Source organism: Dipodomys ordii, unplaced genomic scaffold, assembly GCF_000151885.1.
Source record: "Dipodomys ordii isolate 6190 unplaced genomic scaffold, Dord_2.0 Scaffold24, whole genome shotgun sequence".
In the NCBI taxonomy this organism is placed as follows: domain Eukaryota; kingdom Metazoa; phylum Chordata; class Mammalia; order Rodentia; family Heteromyidae; genus Dipodomys; species Dipodomys ordii.
Genome location: NW_012267240.1, coordinates 9,836,516 through 9,862,738, shown reverse-complemented (window position 1 = coordinate 9,862,738; position 26,223 = coordinate 9,836,516). Strand labels below are relative to the sequence as shown.

The window sequence follows — 26,223 nt, the reverse complement described above, 5'->3', positions numbered from 1 at the left end:
GCAGGTACTCTACCACTTGAGCCACAGTTTCAGCCCCTTCCCTCTCTCCAACCCTTTTTTGCACTATTTGTTTTTGAGATAGGCTCTCAAGTCATATCTAGGCACATGTCTGGAATATATTTCTTTTATTTTGGCTCTCATAACTAGGATGACAGAAATAAACTACTATTCTTCCACTGAGATGGACTCATGTGGACTATTCTGCCTGGGCTGGCTTGGAACTGATCCTCCGGATCTCAGCCTCCCATGTAAGTAGGATGACAGGTATAAGCCAGAAGTGCCTTGTTCCTCATGTATGCTTTTAAAGTACAGGATAATAACAGTGGCGGTTTTTTATAAAGGTAAAGTGTTATTACAATAGAAAAGATGAGGTTTAGTCATTTCTAGAAATATGAAGAATACTAATTTAAACATCTGTAGCTTTTGGGGGTCAGCAGGGGTAGAAGAACAATAAACTATATGGTTTTTTTGTGACTGAGTACTCTACATTAACATAACACTAAAATTAAAAAAGAAAACAAAAAACCAAAAAAGCATGCACATTGGGTGTACAAGGTGAACTTCTCTATAGTAAACCAATGAAAAGTAATGAAGCAGTCTGTTAGGTATTCATTTGTAGTCTGTTAGGATTTATCGTGTCTCCCCAAAAGATGTTAAAAGTCCTGATTCACTGTGTTAACTACCTTTCTGTTACTGTAACAAAACTATCCAAGACAGTCAACTTAAGAAACTTATGAGACACTTATTATGTCTCACCACAATGGGGCAGGAATATGTGGTGGAGGAAGCTGCAAAACTCAACCCCCTTGGAGATGATCTTCCCCAGTAGCCTAAAATGCCTATGAGATCCCACCTTTTAAAGGTTCCACTTCCCAATAGCGCTATGGCTAAGGGACCAGCCTTTAGCACATGAGCCTTTGGAGGATACTGCAGATCCAAACAACAGTGCCCCCAGTGGCTGTAAATGACCTTGTTTGGAAATAAGGCCATTACAGATGATCAAGTTAAGATGACATCAAGAGGGTCAGCCCCACAGAGAGGTTACAGAAAGACTTTTATAGCTGGAACACAATAGCAAGGAAGAGCTTAATGAGTACTGAGACAACTAGTTATTAATTTTATAATTTAAGGATGACTCTGTTGAGCTAAGGTATAGCTCCATGGTAGGCAGTTTGCTTAGCAAGAAAAATGGTTCAGATACAGAATTAGTAAGATGTTAGTTGTAAGATATTATATATAGATTCCTGCAAATCTGAAAACATATTGAGTATACTTTCAACTAAACTTAACATGATACCTAGTATATGAGAGAGTCCATGCTACTGTTATTCCTTTCAAACTGTAGGAACCCTAAGTCAGGAAAGTGAGATCACTAAAGTGGGAACTGGTGGTATCCAGAAAAGTGGATACTGGTAGTTTCCTCAGTTTGCAACATTCCTGACCGGCTTGACTTTTGTACTAGGGTTTGAACTCAAGTCTCACACTTCCTAAGCCATGTCCCTAGCACTCTTTCACGTTAGTTATTTTTGTGTTAGTTATTCTTTTCCAGCCCAGGTAGAAAAGTCCATTAGTTCTTATCTCCATTTAACCACCAATTAAAAAAAATGAAGTGGAGCTGTGGCTCAACTGGTAGAGTGCTAGCCTTGAGCAAGAAAAAAATGCTAAGGGACTGAGTTCAAGCCCCAGTACTAGCACAGATACACATACACACACACACAAGTATAATGAAGAAAATAAAGTTGTATCACCCTAGTACTGTTTCCTTTCCTTCTTGACTTTATAATTTGTCAGTTTTTTGTATTTTACATTCACACAGGTACTCAATTTATTATGTCATGTGACGTTTTCATGCACTACATAAATGGTTGTAGAAAGATGTTCCTGATTTCTCCTATAAGTGATGATATGTTTTATCAAATGTAATGATGGGCATTTGGCTGTATGAAGCTTGAGTTCATGGAAGGAAAGGGGGAAGAAATTGGAATATGACAGAGGGGTGAACTTGTTTGAAGCACACTGTCTATGGGTGTGAAAATAGCCTGCGAAATCCCTCCATACTACAAATGCATGCCAACTCAAAATAAACAGAGTAAAACAACCAGAAACATAAAACAGCTCACAACCGTAATCCTAGTTACTCAGGAGGCTGAGATCTACAGATCACCGTTCAAAATCAGCATATTAATAAATAAATAAATAACTCATTCACAGGTCTTAAAATCTTAATGTACTATATATACTTACATATACCTTATATATATATATACTTATACTTTATATACTTAACTAACATACTAACTTATCTTAACATATGATATATACTTAACTAATAAGTCATTAATAAATTACTCCTAACATTTTACAATTTTATGTCTTGTTTATATATAGTAATGCTATAAAATATGCACATAACTATGAATTTGAAACCTTCCAAATTATATTAATTATAGCTACTCATCTAGAAAAACATATAAACAATGCTCACCTAATTGGCTTTTAATTTTACTTAAACCTAAAATTTGTTGTTAAATTTTATCTATGTTGAAATGACATGTAACTTAAACAATTACCATTGTATTTAAAACATCCACAGGGGTACTTTCAATTCAACTCCATTTTCAATTCACATTTATTTTTATAGGTTGGTGGGAAATATAGTTTGAAGAAAACACTGGTTTTTTAGGTCCAAAGTTTCAAAGAATGAGAAGGAAGGTCCTCGAATGATATCCTATACATTGTTATTATTTTACCATTCTTTAGGTGCCTTTCAAATCACTTTATTGGATGTTTCTCCTCTAGAGATCTCAGAAAATTAACAATATAATGTAATCTAGGTGTAAGTTTGGGTTTGAGATACTGATGTTTGAACCTTCTCTTCCTGACAAGCCACTTAAAAAGCCACTGTGACTCTGAGGTTTTATCTGTGGGATTCGTGTCTTTGAGGCTCATTAAGAACATTTCCAAAGATTACAATGTCAATAGTGCCTAATTTCTAGACTGTGAGAAAGGTTTGCCTAGGTACATAGCTCAGTGGCAGAGCAGACTACACAATGGATTGTTCACATCCTGAAGTTTATCACAGGGAAGTAGCAAACAAATTAATAATCTTATTTACACTCTTTTGGGATAATTACTAGTGCTTAAAAAAACTGCTTTGAAATTGTGTAGATACTATTGTATCTCATCTTTTCCAGTTCCCTTATATTAACCAGAATTTATTTATCCCTTAACTGCCTGAATTGCATGAATTACTCTGTTACTCTCTCTGGGTTTTGCAAAATGTAACAAAATATAATCTGAAACTTGTTTTTTTTTTTTGGGGGGGGTCCTGTCGTGGGGCCTGAACTCTGGGCCTGGGCACTGTCCCTCAGCTCTTCAGCTCAAGGCTAGCACTCTACCACTTGAGCCACAGTGCCAAATCTGCAACTTGTTTAGGCAGGTTTGAGTGGTTAGTTGAAGATAAGAGTCTCACAGACTTTCCTGTCCTGACTGGCTTTGAACTGTGATCTTCAGATCTCAGCCTCCTGAGTGGTGAAAAGTTTAATTTTGGATGCAAAATCCTCTACTGAAGTTTGAAGCGATTGAAGGGCTCCCTTATTAAAATTTCAGGTCAATCACAGGTTCTAAATTTACCAATCCACAGTATTGTGATAAATCATGAGTATATAAAGATGTTTTAGAAAGAATTTAAGCATGGGCTGGAATTTTCAGTGACACAAGAGATTTAATTTGTCTTTAAATACTAATCCTTTTAGAGGACTTCTTCTGAGATGTGTGTTCTGGAGTTCAGCCTTTCAACTGTTTTAAAGTGTCAGCCCAGGGAGGCAGCTAGCCTAACTTCTGGAAGATTCCTTTGTTCTCCAGCAAAAACCTGTGAGGCTATGCTACTTATACAATAACAAAGCCACTGGACAGAGGTTCGAGAGAAGAAAGATTCTGAACATCTCTGTTAAAGTTTTCAAAAAGTGGAAGATTTTACAATTAGGGACTCAGGAATTAAACTCTTGTTTCACACATTTCCCTTGCATGAACATGCATACACAGCTGGGCACCTGTGGCTCACGCCTGTAATCCTAGCTATTCAGGAGGCTGGGATCTGAGGATCACAGTTCAAAGCCAGACTGGGCAGGAAACTCCGTGAGACTCTTATCTCCAATAAACCCCTAGAAAACCGGAAGTGGCACGTGGCTCAAGTAGAGTGTTGTCTTGAGCTGAAGAGTGCAGGGATAGTGCCCAGGCCCAGAGTTCAAGCCCCACGACTGACAAAACAAATAAAGATGCATTCACAAAGCCAATTTTTAAATATATTCAGACATGAAAAACAAATTGTTGACACCTTTTTTTTTTTTTGGTCGGTCGTGGGGCTGAACTCTGGGCCTGGGCGCTGTCCTTCAGCTCTTCAGCTCAAGGCTGGTGCTCTACCACTTGAGCCACAGTGCCACTTCCGGCTATTTCTGCTTATGTGGTGCTGAGAAATCAAACCCAGGGCCTCATGCATGCAAGGCAAGCACTCTACCACTGAGCCACCTTCCCAGCCCCACTTTATTGCTTATGATAAATAATAAATAAAATGTTTTGTTAATACATCTTCCTTATTACAGCTGAATGCTTTTGTCAATCATCTTCCCTATTACAGCCTAGTAATTAATAAGCCTTATAAATGAGTCCTTCCTTCTTTCCTTTTCTAAGAATTGAACCCAGGATCTTATACATGCTAAGCAAGTGATCTACCACTAAGCTACATTTCCAATCATGAGGGTTTTTTTTTTTTCTGTTTTTGATTCATGTAGTTACTCTTCCAGAGAGCATTCTAAGCTGAACAGCTGATACTATATATGACAGGGGGAAAATGTAATAACTAAGCTTCCTACTTTTGTTTCTAAGTTCACAGAAAAGTCTTTCAGATGTTTCTGGGCAAAGGGACTTCCAGTTTTGTTTTGTTTTTTTTTAAAGTCTAATTTGAAATCCTTAAAGACCAATAGGAGAGAAAAATTGCTAAAATACTTGCATTTTTCTTCTAACTATTAAATTGGAAAATAAGAATTTATTAAGAACTTCGGGCTTGTGAACACTTTAATTAAAAAAGAAATAAGATTGCAACTAAGAGAGATTCTGATTCTGAAGTATGACTAAATTCATTTTTTCTTGTTGTAGATGAAGTCTTGCTATGTAACCCAGGCTGGTCTCAAATTCATGATCATCTTGCATCTACCTCTTGAGTGCTAGCAAGCACCACTCTTCCTGGCCTTAAATTCATTGTCAATGAGCATCAGTCAGTATTCATAAATATATACTAATATTCTTTTATTTAGATTAACTATGCATTTATATTTTTATTTTGTGTTGGTACTGGGGCTTGAAGGTTTGAACTCAGGGCCTTGGCATTGCTCCTTAGCTTTTTCACTCAAGGCTGACACGCTACCACTGGAGCCACAATTCCACTTCTAGCTTTTGGGTTGCTCATTGGAAATAAAAGTCTCACAGACTTTTCTGCTGTAGCTGGCTTTGAACTGAGAGCTTTAGACTTCAGCCTCCTGAGTAGCTAAGGATTATTACAGGCATGAGCCATCAGCACCTGGTTTGCATTAGTTTTACAAATAGGCTGAAAAAAGTCTTTACGCAAAATACTGAACAACAAAAGCAAAGGTAATTTAAACATAATCCACATTCTGTGTGTGAGCCTCTATCCTAACAATAAATTGATACCTCTTGGTGTAGTTGTGAAGACCACTGGGTCACTGATAACCTGCAGCAACTTGTTGTCTATCTGTATGGAAACCAAAAAAGTTCCATTAGTGAGGTTCAATATTGTTAATGGATTTAATATTTAATAGACAAAAAATGATCTGCCTACCAAACTGATGCGGTGATTCTTTAGAAAAGATGGGACATTATCGGAGACAAATGGTTTCGATTGCACAAATAAGGGTTTTGTTTTCTGAAAGATACAAAAGGTAGATATTGGCTGAGAAACTAGAAATCAGAGTCTAAGCAAACAGATACCAACCATATTCAACTGGGAGCTAAGATATGAAAACTATGCTCCTAAGTTCTTCATTTAAATATAGATGGGATTGTGTTCTTTCCTTCAAACCAATGAGGAAAAAAAATGTAGTCCTGGCTACAAAGCAGGAAGATTGACAGAGGCTTTAGACCACCCTGGGCAATGTAGCAAAATCTCATCTCAAAAATATAAACAACAACAACAAAACCAGAAACAAATAGCAACCCCCCCACCCAATCAACTAACTCCCAGGAAACAATCATAAAAACAAATAGGGAGGGATCGTCATGTGCTGTCTGTATAGCAGATAATAATAATTACTCAGTGAATGATAAATCAGGACAGAGACAAAAAGTATCTAATACTTACAAGATAATTGAAGGATGAATCAGCGAGCAGTGCAAACTGACGAAACAGTGTGTGTCTAGTAAACATCTCATCTTTAAGGACATGAAAGCTGTAATAAAAGAAGCCATAATCTAAATGTATATAAAATCATAGGACAAGCAATTTTTCATATGATAATGTGAGACACACCTATAATCCCAGCAGTCAGAAGGCAGGAGGAGGAAGATTAAGAATTTGAAGCTAGCCTGGGGTACATAATGAAACCCTGTCTCCACAAACAAAATCAAAAGAAAATGAAATAGAGTACAGACTTCTCATTATTTCTTCCTTATTTAAAAATTACATATTTTCTAGCTCTGAAAAGCTAACATTTTACATTTTTTTAAAAAAAGAAATGACTGTTTCTAGACTTAACCCAATAAGTGTGCAAGATCATGAGCATTTTATTCTGTTAGAAATCAAAGGACCACCATCAAAGGTTGTGCCACAATAATGTAATAGTCAATGAGACTTAATATTGGAGAAATTAAACAGCAAAAATTAACAAGAATCACGATCCACTGGAACTACACGTGTATTCACAATTTAGGAAATTCTCAGTTGGTGTCAATAGAAAATGAAGCTACAATTAGGGGATTTGTTGCTGGGAACATGCTCTGAAGAGACAGGAATGTGGCTGGACAATCTTTCTTTTTTTTAATTCTGAACATTTTTTTTATTGTGAAAATACTGTACAGAGGGATTACAATTACATGGGCAAGATAGTGAGTACATTTCTTATCAAGCATTGTAGCCTCCTCCTTTGTTTACCCTTCCCATCCCTTCCCATCCTCCCTCCCCCCCACCCAATCCTCCCTCCCCCCCAAGTTGTAAAGTTCGTTTTTGACATGACAACTTGTACTTCTCATTTGGACAATCTTTCTTTTAGGGCCTAAAATGTAACAAAAGCAGGATTTAGGGTGTAGTTTAGTCAGAGTACTTGCCTACCATCTCTAGTGGTCACTGACAGTGTGATGGCTGTGCCACCATTGTATTTGTGGGCAAATAATCTCTTTTACAGCTCCTCAAGTCCATAGACATGGGGAAGCCTCACCAATAATGAGAATTGGCACCTTGGGGTTATGATTCTTGGGTCTGGACTTGAGTTGGTATTGTAATAGGCTAAGACTTTGGGATGGGGAAAAAAATACATTTAACACGTGGGAGAACCATAACATTCGGGGAGGGTAGCTAGAAGATGAAGTGAAGTGGATAGAATAATTGCCTTACATCATAATATTCACTTTCTAATTTTTGGATCCCCCCCACAAGCATGTTCACTAACTGTACTGATGTGAGTAAAGTAAGGACTTTCAGATGAACAATTGTTCTTGATTATTGTGAAGATTGGATGTGATGGATTGGATGTGATTATCAGAATCTGTTAAGGAAAGCAGGGTGATTAAAATGGTCTCCATGCAAGACTAGCCCTCTCTAAAACTTAGAAGAAGAAAGTGTTGAAGGTAAGATCAAGAAGGTACTAACTTTAAATTCAATACTGTAAGAATCATTTCAGATTTGTGGCCACTAGATTGTAAGGTTTGTGTTTATTAGAAAGGTCTTGACTTGTATTAATCTGTTAGAACAAGCAACAGGAAATCAGGTTGAAGACTCACTTTGTATCAATGGTTTGGAAAAATGAGTTGGGCCATTTCTAGAAAAATATAACTATGAAATAAAATGGAGAAGAAACAAAAAATTAATAGACTTTAAGGCCTTTAAACAAGGAAAAATAATAATAATAAGGGACTGTGTCTGTGACATAATAGTAGTACACTGATCTAGAATTCACATAAGCTCAGGTTCCATCCTAAGTACCCAAACAAAATGAAACAGAATCAGCAGCTTAAAATCCACACATTAAGATAACATGCAGCCCATTATTTTTTAATTTGTTTTTTGTTGTTGGTACTAGGACTTGAACTCAGGGCCTGGGCACTGCCCCTTAGCTTTTTCACTCAAGGATGGTGCTCTACCACATGAGCCACAGCTCTACTTCCAGCTTTTCACTGGTTACTTTGAGATAAGAGTCTCATAGACTTTTCTGCCTGGGTTGGCTTCCTTGATTCTTATATCTCAGCCTCCTGAGTAGTGAGAATTATAGGGCATCCTACTTAAAGATAAGTTTTACTACACTTCCTTGAACCAAATAATTCTCTTTGAACCATATAATTCTCATTTTATCCTTCCAACTTCTCAGAGGAAAAAAAAGAAAAAGAACCGAGCACTTGTCAAAGATAACAATGGAAAGAGAAATAGCAGTGCAATCCTAGGTATGAACATAACTAGAATATTCTGGGCTGGGGTACAGCTCTGTGAAAGAACTCTTGCCTAGCAAGAATGAGGCCTTCCTTGGGTTTAATTCCCAGCACTGCTTAATCCTAGAAGAAAATTCTTAAATAATCAGCAAATGGATTTGCAATTCCTGGAAGCATAGAATCATAGATCACCATCATGAAATGGTCAGAACTCCATGAGAGAGACGTACCTCACCTCCTCTACTTCCAGAGCCATGTTCTGAGAATTCAGTCAGCTGGAACAGGAGGGCAGGCCCAGATTCAGGAAACCACATTTCTCTAGAAGTCTATATCTATGCTGTCTTCATCAAGCATTCCATATAAAACTTGTTTTCACTGGGCCTTAGTACCTCAAGCCTGTAATCCTAGCTACTCAGGAGGCTGTGATCTGAGGGTCATGGTTCAAAGCCAGCCCGGACAGGAAAGTCTATGAGACTCTTACCTCCAATAAACCACCACAAAACCAGAAGTGGAGTTATGACTTAAGTAGTAGAGCCTTGAGTGGAAAAAGCTAAAGAGTAATTCCCAGGCCTGAGTTCCAGCTCTAGTATTGGTGTGTGCATGTGCACACACACACACACACACACACACACACACACACACACACTTCATATAAGACAAAAAATGTTTTGTGAATGTCCTCCTGTGACTATGAGATAAGCGGAATGTTTCTGTATGAGGAGAGAAGCACGGATGTACTGCTGAGCTCTGTTTTTCTCTATTACTCTTCTGCCTCACACTGACAACCTCCGGAGTCTGCAGCTGGGAATCAGAGAAGGGAGGGCGCTAGAGAGAGATCAAGTAAAAGCTAGGTAGAGTCTGCTTCCCAAAACGTCCTGTCTCCCAGACTCAAGAATGAGGGATTATAGGGGAAGGGAGGAGGGAGAAAATGAGCAGGGTGTGTGTGTATTTTACGCAAGCTCTCCAAATTTCTGGTAGCTAGCCAGCTACCAATCTAGGTTGCTGGCTCAGTGCTCCTGAGCATGGATGAGTGGAGGGAAGTCAGGAAAAGTCAGAAAAACATCTAGCGGTGTGGGAGTCACGTAAATATTCTGTTTGGGAGTCAAGATGGCAGAACAGAGAGCATCCAACTCTGAGCACACAGGCAGAAGAAGAGGGTGACAGCATGTGGACCACCTTCTGGGTACAGGTAGAATCGAATGTGGTATGAGCCAGGAAGAAATCTGTTCCTGAGCCTCTGTGCCAAGAGAAGGGACAGTGCTGACCTGTGCCATGCATGTCATACTAAGAGGAAGAAGTAGCCCTGGTCCTTGCCAGCACTACTTATGCTCAGTCTTTTGGGATGTGGTAGAGACTGGAAAGGAAATGGAGCGGTGAGCTAAACTGAATGAATCATGCATTGACTGAGAGATCACGGAATAGATTGGATAATCTCTGTTTCTTCTTAAATAAAAATGAGTGCTTGGGATATTATGGCTGGAAAGAAATGAAAACAGATTTGTTTCCTTTTCATTTCATGCTTGTTTGGTGGGTGCTCCACCACTTGAGCCAAACCTCTAGCCCTGTTTGTTTTGCTTTGTTTTTGCCATTTATTTTGGAGATAAAGTCCAGGAGATTTTCTAAGCAGGCTGACCTCAACCCTCACTCCTTCGTTATGTCAGCCTTCTGAGTAGAAAGTCCAGGAGATTTTCTAAGCAGGCTGACCTCAACCCTCACTCCTTCGTTATGTCAGCCTTCTGAGTAGCTAAGATTGATGGTATGAGCCACTAGCACCTGGCATAGAGTATACATTTTTGTATGTTTTTTTTTATTGTAAAAGTACTATACAGAGGGGTTACAGTTACATGAGCAAGGTAATGAGTACCTTTCCTATTGAGCATTGTTAGAGTATACATTTTTATAAAGTTAACATGGCAGGACAAGGTAAAAATAGACATTTGTTCCATTTGGTATCAGAAGTTTACAGTTTTGTTTCCCATATTAAAAAAATAAGACAAAGATGATCCAGGAAAGAAATATTAAATGTTTATGTGGATGAGAAACACATCTTGAGTGATTGGGAGCTGGTCCTCTTTTGTCTGGAAATCAATAGAAGACTTAACATATAAAACAACTTTATATAGCTCCTCTTCCATGGAAGAAGATGCCCATGTAAGCCTGACTCAATCAGGTTTTCAAAAGTGTCTCTCCATCTGTTAAGCTCTTATTGTTATTGTATTGGGTTGTATTTTTGGGGCCTTGAAATTAGGGCCTGAGCACTGTCCCTCCTGGCTTCAGCCACAGCTCCATTGAGGCTTTTTGGGAATCAATTAAAAGTAAGAGTCTCACCAATTTTCCTCCCCAGGCTAGCTTCAAACCTCAGTCCTTATATCTCATTTCCTGCAGGTAGGATTACAGGTGTGAGCCACCCATGCCTGGCTTGAATTCATTTTTCAAGTAACTTGCATTACTCTTCTGTTTTAGACTGGTTATTTTTCAATTTTCCCCCTTCCTTTTGTAAGATGAGCAGTTGCAGTTTTATAAATAAAAGTTGTCTGTGTCACCATACTCTACCTGTTCCTGAGGACATAAAATTTCCTCTCCCAGTTTCTGTTTATCTGATCTGCTTCTTTTCTAAATCTGTTATAAAAAAAAGTACAAGTGGTTAAATGTTTATCTGATACAAACAACAGAAAGAGTCATTATTTCTAGTACCTTTCAAGCTTCCTTTTCTCATAGGCTAAATTCTTCCTTAATAAATTAATTTCTAGGTCCCGTGCTTTAAGGTCTTCCTGTCTTGTTTCCTAAATCAGAAAAGACACTTTTAATTCAATAGCACATTCTAACTACTATCAGAAGCCAAAAGAACAAAGAGGCTTACTTGCAAACCAAAAACATATAAGAACTCATTTCTTGTAAATGATTAATTCAAGAAAGCCAGCTTTACATAAGATTACAAAATAACCAGGTTTTATCTTCATGATCACTCCCTCCCACAAACCAGGAATCTTTTTTTTTTTTTCGAAAATCCTCTTCCCTCAAGGCCCATCTCTTCTTCATAAATAGCCACTGTCCCCCATTTACCATGTTTTCTATGTGAACAGTTCTCAAGAAAGGATCTGACCAACTCAATTGTCCTGGAGTTTCATGGCATTTTTTAAAATACAGCTTAGGTTTTAGCAAAAGGAAGGAATCTCTAACACCGGAAATGTAGGTGTTTCATGATAGAGAGGTTTGGGAGGTGTGCAGGGGATGACCCATGGAGTCACAGTAGAGACTTCTCTCTCTTCATGAGACAAATTATTTGCCCAAAATAGCCAGAATTAATACAGATCATAAGAAGGTTAATATTAATTTTTTTTGGTCATTCATGGGGTTTGAACTCAGGGCCTGGGTGTTATCCCTGAGCTTTTTTGCTCAAGGCTAGTGTTCTACTACTTTGAGCTACAGTACCATTTCCAATTTTTCAGGTACTTAATTGGCAAGGAGAGTCTCACAGCCTTTTCTCCTTGGAATGGCTTCAAACCACACTCCTCAGGTCTCAGCCACCTAAGTAGCTAGATGTCAGGCGTGAGTGAGCCACCGGTACCTGGACTTAGAATAGAATTTTTTGTCATAGGCATACCTTGGCCATGGCTTCTTTTGATTTCTTTGGTTCAGTCAGTACAACAGGTTCTGGGGTGTATCTCACCTAACAAGAGAGTAAGTTAAGGTAAATACAACATTTTCATGGATACAGGAAGCTGTGGTGCTCTTACAATGTAAAGAAAACGGAGTCTTGAAATATGCCAGCCACCATCCCAAGGTCATCACTGCCTTATCTACTTTATAAAAGTCAGTATTCATGCACTGCATTTGCAATGGAACAATGACAAATCATTAAAACCATTCTCCTACCATTTGTGCATTTGTGTACGTGTGTGTGTGTGTGTGTGTGTGTGTGTGTGTGCACACGTGCGCACGCGTGCATGTGCCAGTCCTGGGGCTTGAACTCAGAGCCTGGATGCTATTCCTGAGCTTTGTTTGCTAAAGGCTAGTGTTCTACTGCTACTACCAGCTTTTTTTGAGCAGTTTTGTTAGAGATAAGAGTTTCATGGTCTTTCATGCTCCTGATGGCTTTGAACTGTGATCTTCAGATCTTAGCTTCTTGAGTAGCTAGGATTATAGGTGTGAGCCACCAGTGTCTGGCTCTCTCCCCCATTCCCTCTCCCTCTCCCCCCCGCTTTTTTTGTTGTTATAAGGCTTGAACTCAGGGCCTGGGCACTGTCCCTGGGCTTTAGGCTAGTGCTGTACCACTTGAAGACACAGCATCATTTCCAGTTTTCTGGTGATTAATTGGAAGTAAGAGTCTCACAGAGATTTTCCTGCCCCAGATTTGTTGAACTGTGATCCTCAAATCTTAGCCTAATGATAGTTCTGTTTACAGGTGTGAGCCACTGGTACCTCGCTTCCTACTACTTTTTTCCCCCTGTGGTTGTATATCACATTTTACCATTATACTTTTTCAAAATGAAGATAGCTGTTATTATCCAATGAAGCCATAAGAAAAACAAAAATAAAAAAAAAACCTCACTTTAAGCCAGGAGCCTGTTGCTCATGCCTGTGATTATAGCTATGCAGAAGGCTGAGATCTGGATTGAAGTTTCAAGGCAGTTTGGGTAGAAAAGTCTGTGAGACTCAATCTCCAATTAATCAGCAAAAAACATTCTATTTCTCAAGAGGTTGAGAAGTCAGGATCATAGTTCAAATCCAGTTGTGAGACTTATCTAATTAACCACTAAAAAAACAGTAAGTGAAGCTGTGGTTCAAGTGGTATTTAAAGTACCAGCTCTGAGTGAAACTGATAAGGGACAATGCCCAGGCTTTGAGTTCAAACCCCAGTACTAGCACTATCAACACACACACACACACACACACACACACACACACACACACACACACACTAAAACTCACTCTAGTTGCCTAGCATGTATGAGACTCTGGGTTCCTCCCCTGGCATCTCAAAAGAAAATATTCTTGGACCCATTGTATTTCAGAAACTGACATATAGAAGTATATGTAGAACTTAAAGATAATTAAAAAAAATAAGGCCAGGCATCTGTGGCTTTTGCCTGTAATCCTAGCTACTCAGGAGGCTGAAATCTAAGGATCACTGTTTGAAGACAGCCCAGGCAGGAAAGTCCATGAGATGCTTATCTCCAATAAGCACTGAAAAAAGCTGGGCGTGGAGCTGTGATCAAGTGGTAGAGTGCCAACCTTGAGCACAAAAGCTCAGGGACAGTGCTCAAGCCTTGAGTTCAAGCCCCAAGCCCAGCACAAGAAAAAAAAGAAGAGAAAAGGAAAGAAAAGGCAATGTAAGAAAAGAAAAAAGGAAGAAAGGATTGGAGGGGGAAGAGAAGGAGGAAGGAAGGAAGGAAGGAAGGAAGGAAGGAAGGAAGGAAGGAAGGAAGGAAGGAAGGATGGATAGAGTTATTATATAATTCTATACAACAGCACTAATTTATCTGAGAATGTTTGGGAATACCAAAGCTGGAAGGACTGTCACCCTCTTTGGTGACACTGGCTCTGACAAGGAAGGTCTGCAGCCATGGATGGAAGTAGGTAATTGACAGAGAACTGAATCAGTTCTGAGGCATAAGTGACAAAGAACTCTGAGCTCCCCTGGCCAATCAGAGTGAGTTGGGTGGGGTGAAAATGGAGAATCAATGGCCAGGGCAAAACCACAAGGTGGGAGATGCTAGTGTTTAGTGGGCAGCTATGACCAGTGCCTAGGTTGAGATAGCATAGCATCTTGGTAATGTCAGTTCTCCCCATCTCCTCATCTTTTTTAACCCCCATAACCTTATAATACACAAAGGTGTAAAATGTAGGAGGAATTTCAATAGAAGTTCCAGAATCACATTAGATTTCAAGTCCGATGAAAGAAATTGCAGACTGGGCTGGTTACAGAACATGGTGAGATTCAGAAGGTAACTCTGAAGTAAGATCCAGAAGAAGCCACCCAGCCCTCAGCAGCCACAGCAAGGTAACTACACTGCAATAAGCTTAGGGAAAGACAAACCAGATGTAGAGTCGAACCAATTTTCTACACAACTGAAGAAAAAAGGAATAGGCCAACTTTTTGTTTGTTCTTGTGTTTTGGAGAGTGCTAGAGCTTGAATTCAGAACGTTATGCTGGTTAATCATGTTTGAGCTACAACATCCAGCTCTTTGTGGCTTTAGATGTTTTTAATAGGGTCTTGTGCTTTTGCCCAGGGCCAGCCTCAGACTTAATCTTCCTACTTATGCCTCCTGCATAGTTAGGGTTATAGGCATGTACCACCATGCTGTGTCCTTCTTTTCTTTTCTTTTTCCCAGTTAGAAAGACTTTAGTGAATTCAGTTCAAGCATTTTGGTCTGTTGAAACAATAGGGGCTAGGATTAAGACATGGAATTTGTGAGAAAGATTGATCCTACACATGTAATTTGAGAGCTGTAAGTGTATTAGTTGAAGCCATAGAGTTGGAGAAGGTCACATGTGAAGCTTGCAGAGAAGAGAATGAAGTCAACATGGATGCTTATTTCCAGTAAGGCTGATCTCTAGTTGTGGTTGGCTTTTGCCTGACAGAAAAAATCCTTAGAAATATATCCTAATTATTGCTATTAGCTTAGTTCTCTACTACTTTCTCCTACTCTGTTAGTCCCCCAAATCCAAAAGGGCCTTTTGGTCATTCCAGAATTACCCAAATTATTACTTCCTTAATTTCTGACAAAATAAACATTGTACAAAACAGCACCTGCAGTTACTCTGTCTTCCCAAAGCCCACGTGATAGCAAACCAGACTGGAAAGAAGCCCACGCGATACTACCAACAGTCTGACAAAAGCAACACAAAGTCTGCATTATCCTTTAACTTTCCTTGGCCTCAAAATGCAGAAGGTTAGCTGGGTGCTAGAGGCTCATGCCTGTAACCCAAGCTACTCTGGAGGCTGAAATCTGAGGATCAGTTCAAAGCCAGCCCTAGCAGGAAAGTCCATAAGAGTCTTATCTCCAATTAGCAAGCAAAAAGCCAGAAGTAAAGCTGTGGCTCCAATGGTATAATACCAGCCTTGAGCACAAAAACTCAGGGACAGCACCCAAATCCCGAGTTCAAGCTCCAGGATCAGGGCATGCATGTGCGTGTGTGTGCGCACACACACACACACACATGCACACACACATAGTGGAGGGAAACACAGTGGAAAAGGGAACCAAGGGAACCAATACAATCATAACACTCAGTGTATATCTATAAAAAAGAAGTAGGGAATGATCTGACTCTGGGAAAAGGGACAGGAAGATAGGAAAGCATGATGAAAAGGGAGATGTTAATCACGATGCACAGGTCACATCAATGGATATATTCCATTGGAATCCCTTTGTATAACTAGTTGAAGATTTTCTTAAAAAGCAGGGGCCACAAAAGGGACACAAAATAGGGACCTTGTTGGCTCCTTCTAGCTACGTGAGTTGAAAGGGCACAACTGATTCTTCTCTCTGCACAGGACACCAGAGTGTACTGTGACTTCACTGACCTGTGGTGAGAGAGATGACCAAAGAAATCATTGAGCTAAGAGCCCAGCATGCTACAGGAAAGTACTTACGTTGAAAACAATAATTTTCAGTCAATTAGGGGAACAAATGGGTAAAAATAAAAACAAGTTTCCACATAGGAAGGCATCTATGCCAAAGTCACACTAATGGTTGGAAATCAATTTTTCATAATTCTATGTTTAAATCCACACACAGTAAAACTTTGTATTAATTTGTAAGGTTTTCTTTTCCCCAAGTCTCATGTAATGATCAACTATGTCATAATGAGAGATAAGACTGTGCTAAATCCTATCTTCTCGAAAGCAAATAATTACTCAGTCTCTGCAAAAGACAATACTATTGCAATGATGGAGATAGCATTTCTTTTCATGTAAAAAAAATAGTAAGAAAGAAAGGGGGTGGGGAAGCACCACATATTGACTAGAGTTGTTTGTTCTCTGCTCTGAGCTGAAATTTCCCCTTTGCTACAGCAAGTTACATTGACCCCCCAGCTCTGTCCACATGGAAATGTCATTTTGTTTTTCCAGCTGCTGACATTCCACTTTCTCTGGAATATGCTGGTCTCTATGTGGTCATTACATGGACAGGTGCAAACACTAGGATGCTGAGCGATAGGGGGAAGGGAGAGTAAATGATCTTAGTAATAAGAAAGTTCTTAGTTTCTTGAGTAGGAAATTTTACATGTAATGATTATGCAGATAAATATTAAACTGAGGCTATCAATAGTCTATTATGAGTTTTTCTCATTCTCTCTTGAATTTATGCATATTTAAGACTAAAAAATTCTAAGATTAAGAGAATTCATTTATAATAGAAGTTATGCTTCGTAGGTAGACGTCGGTAGCTCGTGCCTGTAATCCTAGCTACTCAGGAGGCTGAGATCTAAGCATGGCACTTCGAAGCCATCTCTGTGAGAGGGAATCTCTGTGAGACTCTTCTCTCCAATTAAGCACCCAAAATACTGGAAGTGAAGCCGGAGCACAAGTGGTAGAGCACTAGTCTTGAGCAAAAAAAAGCTCAGACTGGCACCAATAAAAAAGTCACATTTTCTAGATTTGTTAGCACATAGAGGTGTTTTTTTTATTTCTAATAATAATCTTTTAAAATTACAAGACAAGAGCCAGAATTTGTAATAACAGGAATACAACTAAATTTACTAACTGCCTACCAGACCTACCATATTCTTTATAATATCTTCACATTCCTGGTCTCTTTTGTTCTTGACAAGGGTCATAATATACTATTTGTTCTAATTTACTCAAACATTACTTTCTTTTGAAGTAAAGCGAGAAAGAGATAAGAAAGGTATAGGACATTGAAAACCCACAGACACATAATCTGTTGAAAAGCAACAATAAGAAAAATTCTATTGTTAGGCTAGGAAAGTACCTTGCCACTGGGCTCCCTCTCCAAGCCAAGGAAAACATTTTAAAAAACTTATTATTATTATCATTACTATTATTACTATAATTATTATTTGGGGGGTCCAGTAGTGGGGCCTGAACTCTGGGTCTGGGTGCTGTTCCTCAGCTCTTCAGCTCAAGGCTAGCGCTCTACCACTTGAGCCACAGTGTCACTTCTGGCTTTTTTTTTTCTACTGCTTATGTGGTGCTGAGGAATCGAACCCAAGGCCTCCTGCATGCAAGGCGCTCTACCACTGAGCCACCTTCCTAGCCCACTATTATTATTATTATCTTTAAGTAGTTGTACAAAAGAGTGAAAAACTAAGCCGGCGCCGGTGGCTCACACCTGTAATCGTAGCTACTCAGGCGGCTGAGATCTGAGGATCCCTGTTCAAAGCCAGGCTAGGCAGGAAAGTCCGTGAGACTCTTATCTTCAATTAACCACCAGAAAACCAGGAGTGGCGCTGTAGCTCAAGTGGTAGAGAGCTAGCCTTGAGCTGAAGAACTGAGGGACAGTGCTCAGGCCCAGAGTTCAAGCCCCATGACTGACCAAAAAAAAAAAGAGTAAAAAATTCTTCAAGTCATTCCAAACAAATGTCTCCAAGACACTACAGGCAGAAAATAAAAATAAAACTATATAGCAGACTTCTTGACAGAAAAAATGTAAGGCAAAAGAAAATGGAATTACATCTTCAAAATATTAAAAGAAAATACAACTGTCAACCAAGACTTCCACTCAGAAAAATAGATATCAAAAACAAAGAAAAAAATAAAGATTTTTTTTCCATACACAGACCAGAACTAAAAATTCATGACCAAGAGGAAAATGGAACATGATAACAGACAGATTCTTGGAGCACCACAAAGAAAGGAATGCATCAGGAATGGTATAAATCCAAATATTAAATCTTGCTAAGACAAATGATCAATTTTTATTACATAAAAATAATCTATGTTAGCCAGGCGCTGGTGGCTCTCGCCTGTAATCCTAGCTACTCAGGAGATCTGAGGATCAAGGTTCAAAGCCAGCCCGGGCAGGAGAGACCATGAGACTCCTATCTCCAATAAACCACCAGAAAACTGGAAGTGGTGCTGTAGCTCAAGTGGTAGAGTGCTCGCCTTGAGCTGAACTGCTGAGGGACAGCGCCCAGGCCCAGAGTTCAAGCCCCACGGCCGCCTCCCCCCACCCCAAGAAAAAATTCTATGTTAAACTTGTCAGTTTTTTGTTTGTTTTTTGTTTTTGCCAGTCATGGGGCCTGAACTTTGGGCCTGGGCACTGTCCCTGAGCTCTTCAGCTCAAGGCTAGCACTTTACCACTTGAGCTACAGCACCACTCCCAGCTTTTTCTGCTTATGTGGTACCTAGGAATCAAACCCAGGGCCTCATGCATGCAAGGCAAGCACTCTACCACTGAGCCAACTTGTCAGTTTTTTGATGGCACAGTCTTCTTAGATTTCAGGGCTTTTTACTCCCTAGGCAAATACTCTTCCACTTGAACCATCCCTCCAGCTAACCTTCTAGATTTTGAAAGATGGTAGAAATTTCAAAGAACTATGCCCTTGATGGACACCTGTAGAGCAAGATGAATGAACTGATAATTTAATAAGAATTTTATAGAGAACTTTTAAGAAACTTTCTTGCTGAGTGCCAGTAACTCACAACTGTACTCTTAGCTATGAAGGAGGCTGAAATCTAGGGATTAGTTTAAAGCATGAACATTTTTAATATCTGCCAAGTAAATAGCTACTTTTTCTATATGTGCTTATTTTTAAAGTTTCTTATTAGCATAAATTAATTGCACAAGTTTCATTGCAATATTTACAACATGCATAGACTATAAATAACACATATAATGCAAATAACTACTTTAGAGCACTAGTAGCCACTGGGAAACTGAGGGAAACAAATGGAGAACTTGTAGGTAGGACAAAGGAAGTTGCTAAAACTGAGGTATATAAATCTGAGAGAATCTTATCTCCAGTTAATCAACAAAAAGCCAGAAACGGAGCTGTGTTTCAAGTGGTAGAATGCCAGCCTTAAGTGAAAAAGCTAAGCAAGAGTATAGAGTCCTGAGTTCAAATTCCAGTGCTACCTTCCCAAAAGATAAAAAACAAAAGTAAACATGTAAGTTTATAAATAAACAATAAACAAATTTAAATAATATCTGAAAACATTAAAATATACATATAAATTTAAAAAATTCTCTACTGCTGAAGATTAAGCGATTTAGATTTTCCAGAGTTTCCAATAAATTTCAGTGGCTATTTACTATACTCCTTAATGAACCAAATACTTTGGTGTATGTGTCTCAAATCCTTTTTGTTATTTTCTTTCTTCTTTTTTTTTTGCCTAACTTTTCTATAGTTGTATGAGAATGCACATGTCTATACTAAAAACTTCGTAATTTTAATTTTTAAAATTTCCTAAGAATACACTTATACATTACTTAAAATGTAAACCAGATAGAAAGGCTATTTGTTCTTATTAGAATGCATTCACATATTCTCAGCTGGTAAAAGCCCAGGAGAACTGCACTCTGGGTTGTTTAGGCTCATGCCTGTTAATTCTGGTGGCACAAATCTCAGAAAATGTTTCTTATATATGGTCAGCCACTGGATTAACAGACTCCACACTAATGTTCTAATGTTGGTGAAGTATATTGAAGGTTGTTATTTTTGTTTTTGTTTGTTTGTTTTTTTGTTTTTGCCAGTCCTGGGGGCTTGAACTCAGGGCCCGGGTACTGTCCCTGAGCTTCTCTTGCTCAAGGCTAGTGCTCTATCACTTAAGCCACAGTGCCACTTCTGGCTTTTTGTTTATGTGGTACTGAGGAATTGAACCCAGGGCTTCATGCATGCTAGGCAAGCACTCTACCACTAAGCCACATTCCCAGCCTTAAGTTTTTTGTTTATTTGTTTAGCTTAAGTAAAAATGTGCCTTTTGTGCTGGGCATTGTGGTACATATTGTAATCCCAGTATTTGGAATTCTGAAGCAGGAGGATTGCAAATTCCAGGGCTACATAGTCTACATAGTGAGATTTTACTAAGATAATAAAAATAAAACAAAATATAAAATATGCTTTGCTTCCCTAATTGAGCTGCAAAAGCTAACAAAAGTTAGTAATTCTTCAGATTTGCCTATTGTTAAATCAGTTCAGTGAGCTATCACTAATTACCTGAGTTTATTCTGATACTTAGCTAATTATGCAAATTGGATGTGAGATGTAACAGAGGAGTAGAAACAACTTTTCTTTTACTTTTCCTAAGGAACAGAGAGTACACTGGGGAAAAGGCAATAAGGTCGCAAGAAGACAGCTGGTCCTAGAGAGTCTAGGGCTGAAGAGGGCAGAGCTGGCAAGCCTGACATTGGATTGAAGAGGGTGTCCAGTGTCCAAGGGAGGCAGTGTCCAGGCTGGCCCTGGACACTGCATCAATATTGCAGCTGTTCTATGACAGTGCCCAGCCTGAAGCAGCAGGGGTGGCACAGGCGATAATCACAGTCAGTATGAGTGACAGCTGGAGAAATGCTCACACTTCTTCGGGAAAGACCCAAGTCTGGACAGCATTAGGTCTGCTCAGGACAGGCCGCAAACCCCAGTGGGAACTAGAGAGAGATCCACAGCTGAAGCCCAAGGATGTGTAAGACAGCAGCAACCTATGGTGAGGGTAAAATTGCTACTTGGTTGGTGCCAAATGTCAAGGAAATGTTACCACAAAGGGAGTCCACGTTACATGTAGTCAGAACCTGGCTTCCACGGCCGAGACTGCTTGGGGAAGAACACAAAACCATCCAAATCTCAACTGTATCTACTCCCGAGTTCCATAGCAAAGATGTACTACAATACTGGGAAACTCCACAAAGATTACAACTGTTTCCTAATAAGATAACTAAGAAAAGAAAAACATGTATCAAACTTCTCCAACAATTTTTTTTAACAAACAATGCTTTTCATGTGTGCAACAGAATTGTTTTTCAGGTCTAAATATACTGAAAGTATGCATCTATTACTTGACTATTCAAATTAAAGGAATACAGAAGATGAATGCTACTTCTCAGTTGAATTTTTACATAGAATATTGTTCAGATGTTCAACTGCAGATGGATTCAGTCTACCAACAAGCAGAATGCTTATTTCCCACGATGCACTATAGAACTGCTAGCAGCTTTGTTTATCATATCAACCCAATGGGAAAAAGAATGCAATCACAAAACAATGAGCAAATTATATACTTGTCTTCTTTCATATGGTTTATTTTAAACTTCATATGTGATTTAACCAAACGGGTTGTTGGAGAGAGATCTTGCTTGTTTCAGAAAGATCTTTCTTTATTTACAAAGCCTATAACAATAATCTTCTGCCTTATAATAATAATAATTAAAAGCATTACTAACTTGTCAAGTGACCCTGGTCTTCATTGCAAAACAATTGCAAAAATATTTGACCTCGCAATTCTGCCATGTTAAAAATAAATATGTCCTAGAGTTTTTATTGGAATCTTTGTACAAAAGGTTGAATTGCATGAAGTCTACAAATGAGACTGTGACTCTGTCCCTTGCCCCATTTCCCACACAGACGGGCCCTGATTCTTTCTGTCGACCTAAGCACACACCATATGGTCCTTCAGTAGAGACCAGGGCTCCTCATGGAAACTCCGAAGTCCTCTATGGAAGCGTTTACTGGGTGCAACCTTAATTAACTAATTACTTTGGGGTGGGGCAATGAGGGTGAAGAAAATCCTGGAATCCAATTTAACCTTGATAATGTGAAACCTTCGCATTTGAAATGGTTTACAGATATCAAAAGATAAACTTTACACAAGTGCACTGGACAAACACAAATTTTAGGTTGTGAAATCTTTCATAAATAGAAATCTGAAGGCAATGTTCATATCGTGCTTTTCAGGCTGGCTAAACACTCCGTTTATCACGGGGGACGCTGCTGTATGTAGCATGTGCCACATTCCCACCAAGTGACACAGATTTCAAAAAATAAGTATGATTAATTAGATAAGTTAAATGACTGATGTAAACGTTCCTGCAGCAGGCTCTCTGTTTGGTCATTTATGAGGAGTAAATATTGTAAAAAAAAAAAAAAACCTTTTAAAGATCATTTCTAAGAGGTCTTAACTATCTCCATTGAGTTAAATATTTAATGAGAATCAGAAAAATTACAACGGGGAATGTATTCATAGGGTCAATACCCTGAAGAATAAATCACATGGGAAGGTGATATAAAGAAATATTTACAATAATAAAGATGATTACTATGAGCAAAATAATAGCAATAAGAGTAAAGCAGACAAACAAATTTCACAGAAAAATTTAAGTCAACTTATAAAAAGCTGTAGATATCAGCTTAGACCATCTTTTCCTCCTTCCTGGGTCCAATTTTTACTTACTGTTATACATTAACCCCAGAGTCTCTTCAACTGACGAATGTTCTGGTAAGTTCTGGAAACATCCCAGATGACAATCATTACCCGTCAGAAGAAATTAGTATGACACTGAGGGAAAACTGATTGAAATGACATCTTCTCAGAGGTCTCCTGCTCACAGAAGCCCCGATAGAGATGTCATTGGCCACCGACTCACGAAAGAACAAGATCTAGTTTTGACATAAGCTCCTAAGGCCCAGACTTGGGGTAGAAGCCTTTGAAATTAGCTAAGCCTAGACACATTCAGAGCTAAATTCCTTAAAAATGATAATGTACTTGAGTTAAAAAAAAAACCACCAAAAAACAAAAAACCCTGTGGAGTCAGTATAAACAGAAGCCAGCTGCTCCGCTCGATGACTTGAGGGGAATACAAGGCCCAAATCACCACACACACACCCAACATAATCATGCTTCTCTTAGAGAAGCAGGCAGAGACACCATGACTATGGATGCTTGTGCAAAAGAACCCTAAAACTTTCCCCTCTTGCCATTCAATCCACCAAGTGCATTTTCTCTCTTCCTATCAATTCCCTAATCCAAACTTATTGGGAAGGCATATTTGCATGATTTCAAATCTCTTGTCTTTCATAGTGGGCCTGTTAAAAAAAAAAGAAAGCTTTGGATGCTGGTGGCTCATGTCTGTAATCCTAGCTACTCAGGAGGCTGAGATCTGAGGATTGTGGTTCAAAGAAAGCCTGACAGAAAAGCCCATGAAGACTCATCTTTAATTCATGACTATAAAACTCAGAAGTGGCCTAGTGCTGCTGGCTCACACCTGTCATTCTAGCTACATAGGAGGTTGAGATTTGAGAATCACAGCAAATAACATCAAAAAGCCAGAAGTGAAGGCATCCCTCAAATGGTAGAGTACTAGCCTTGAGAGGAAAAAGAAAAGAAAGAAAGAAAAAGGCCCAGAGACAGCATCTAGGCCTTGAGTTCAAGCCTTAGGACTGGCACACACACGCTCACGCGTGCGCACACTCTCTCTCTCTCTCTCTCTCTCTCTCTCTCTCTCTCTCACACACACACACATACACTTTTGAAGTGATCAGACTCTGGGCCTTACACATGCTGGACAAGCATGTATAAGCTACCAACTATATCACAGCCATTAGTAAGTATTTGGTTTTTTTTTTTTTCTTTTGGTGCCAGTCCTGAGCTTGAACTTAGAGCCTGGGCACTGTTCCTTAGCTTTTTTGCTCTGAGCTGGCACTCTACTACTGAAGCCACAGCTCCACTTTTGGCTTTTCTATGCAGTTAACTGGGGATTAGAGTCTCACATAGCTAGGTGCTGGTGGCTCACACCTGAAATCCTAGTTACTCAGGGGGCTGAGATCTGAGGATCAAGGTTTGAAGACTGCCCAGGCAGGAAATTCTGTGAGACTCTTATCTCCAATTAACCACCAGAAAACTGGAAGTGAGGCTATGGCTCAAAGTCGTAAAGCACTAGCCTTGAGCTAGAAAGCTCAGGGACTGCGCCCAGGCCCTGAGTTCAAGCCCCACAACTAAAACAACAACAACAAAAGAGTCTTACATACATTTCTCCCTGGACTGGCTTTGAACCATGATCCTCAAATCTAAACCAACAGTCTCAGTAGCTAGGATTATACAGCCTTTTATTCCTGCACAAGTCAGTGCCGTATTACTGGCTGCTATGCCCTGGGCAGTGAGTTCTTGGACCATATTACCCCTACCCAGGATGGATAGTTGGCTGTTCTCTCCATGTAGGAAAAACCTCCCCCCACCCCCAACAAATATCCAGACTACAAAGTTCATTTTTCTAGAACCCAAGCACTAGTCAGTCAGTCATGTGCAAATTCCCTTATTCTGGGGAATTAATACTAGTTTCCACTTGGCTGTACTTACCAGGGAAAGTGCCCTTTTCTCATCTTCTTATGTTTCTTTCCAAACAAGCAACTTCTGTTGCAGGACACCCCTGTTCTGCCTCTTTTTCACTCCCATGGATTGTGAGGTATGGTCTATCTGCCTGGTGAGTTGGCTTAAGAGGCCTATACCTTTCCTGACAGCCAGAGGGGAACGCGAGCCATCCATGCAGGTGGCGTAACCGTCCATCCCCCCCCCCCCCCCGCCCCTGCTCTTTTTTATGGTGATGCTAGAGTTGAACTCGGGGCTTTATACTTGCTAGACTTCCTCTAGCCCTGATAGTTTTGGCCTGTAGTGGGACCTGAACTCAGCGTCTGGGAGCTATCCCTGAGCTCTTTTTGTTCAAAGTTAACACTCTACTACTTTGAGCCTCAGCTCCACTTCTGGTTTTTCTGTCGAGACTTTCCTGTCCCAGCTGGCTTTGAATCCTAATCCTCAGGTCTCAACCTTTTAAGTAGCTGGGATTAAAGGCGGGGAGTCACCAACACCCGGCCTGGCCCTGATTTTTCACTGGCCATTTTAAAGTAGGGTCTCTCTTCCTGCCAGGGTGCATACCTGAATCCTGATTTGTCTACTTTGGGCTTTCAGTCTCAGCTGAGATTGTGGGGTTTTCCTCCACCACACCAAGTCTCCCTCTTGTGAAGAGAGGGTCTCTGGGACTTTTTCTGCCCAGGATTCCCCTCTGTCTCAGGCTCCCACATACCTTGGGGTGCAAGATGCCATACCACAGGTGTGCTTAGTTCTGGGTCAGTCTGGTCGATGCTGGGCATGGGTGAGGGGTGGTAGTTCGGGGTAGGGGGTAGCCATGTGTACAGGTCTTACCGATCGTGGGCGCTGCTCCCGCGGGGTCCGCTCCCGCGGGGTCCGCTCCCGCGGGGTCCGCTCACGAGGGGGCAGCTCAGGCGGGGCCTGCTCACCCAGGGGCTGCTCACGCCGAGAAGGTTCACGAAGAGCCGGCTTAGGCCGAGACGGCTCCAGGGAAGGCGGCTCCCGGGAAGGCGGCTCCCGGGAAGGCGGCTCCCGGGAAGGCGGCTCCCGCTCCCGGGAAAGCAGCTCCCGAGGAAACAGCTCCCGCTCCCGGGGAGGCAGCTCCCCGGGAAGCAGCTCACGTCGAGGGGGCTCCCGGGGAGACGGCTCCCGCTCCCGGGAAAGCAGCTCCCGGGGAAACAGCTCCCGCTCCCGGGGAGGCAGCTCCCCGGGAAACAGCTCACGTCGAGGGGGCTCCCGGGGAGACGGCTCCCGGGAAAGCAGCTCCCGGGGAAACAGCTCCCGCGCCCGGGGAGGCGGCTCCCGCCGGGGCGGC

At 40.3% G+C, this 26,223-nt stretch overlaps 1 protein-coding gene across 1 annotated transcript in view; it reads right to left on the bottom strand.

Annotated features, from left to right (window-relative positions):
- The window catches only part of LOC105984421 (chromosome unknown open reading frame, human C10orf67), a 74,473-nt gene that overhangs the window by 12,584 nt on the left and 35,666 nt on the right, over positions 1–26,223 (bottom strand). Inside the window, exons 9-14 of the mRNA XM_013014594.1 lie at positions 25,743–26,207; positions 12,254–12,319; positions 11,344–11,432; positions 11,203–11,268; positions 6,374–6,461; positions 5,707–5,767 (exon numbers count right to left, since the gene is read on the bottom strand). Coding sequence (XP_012870048.1) covers positions 5,707–5,767; positions 6,374–6,461; positions 11,203–11,268; positions 11,344–11,432; positions 12,254–12,319; positions 25,743–26,207 — 835 coding nt within the window. The remainder of the gene's footprint in view (positions 1–5,706; positions 5,768–6,373; positions 6,462–11,202; positions 11,269–11,343; positions 11,433–12,253; positions 12,320–25,742; positions 26,208–26,223) is intronic.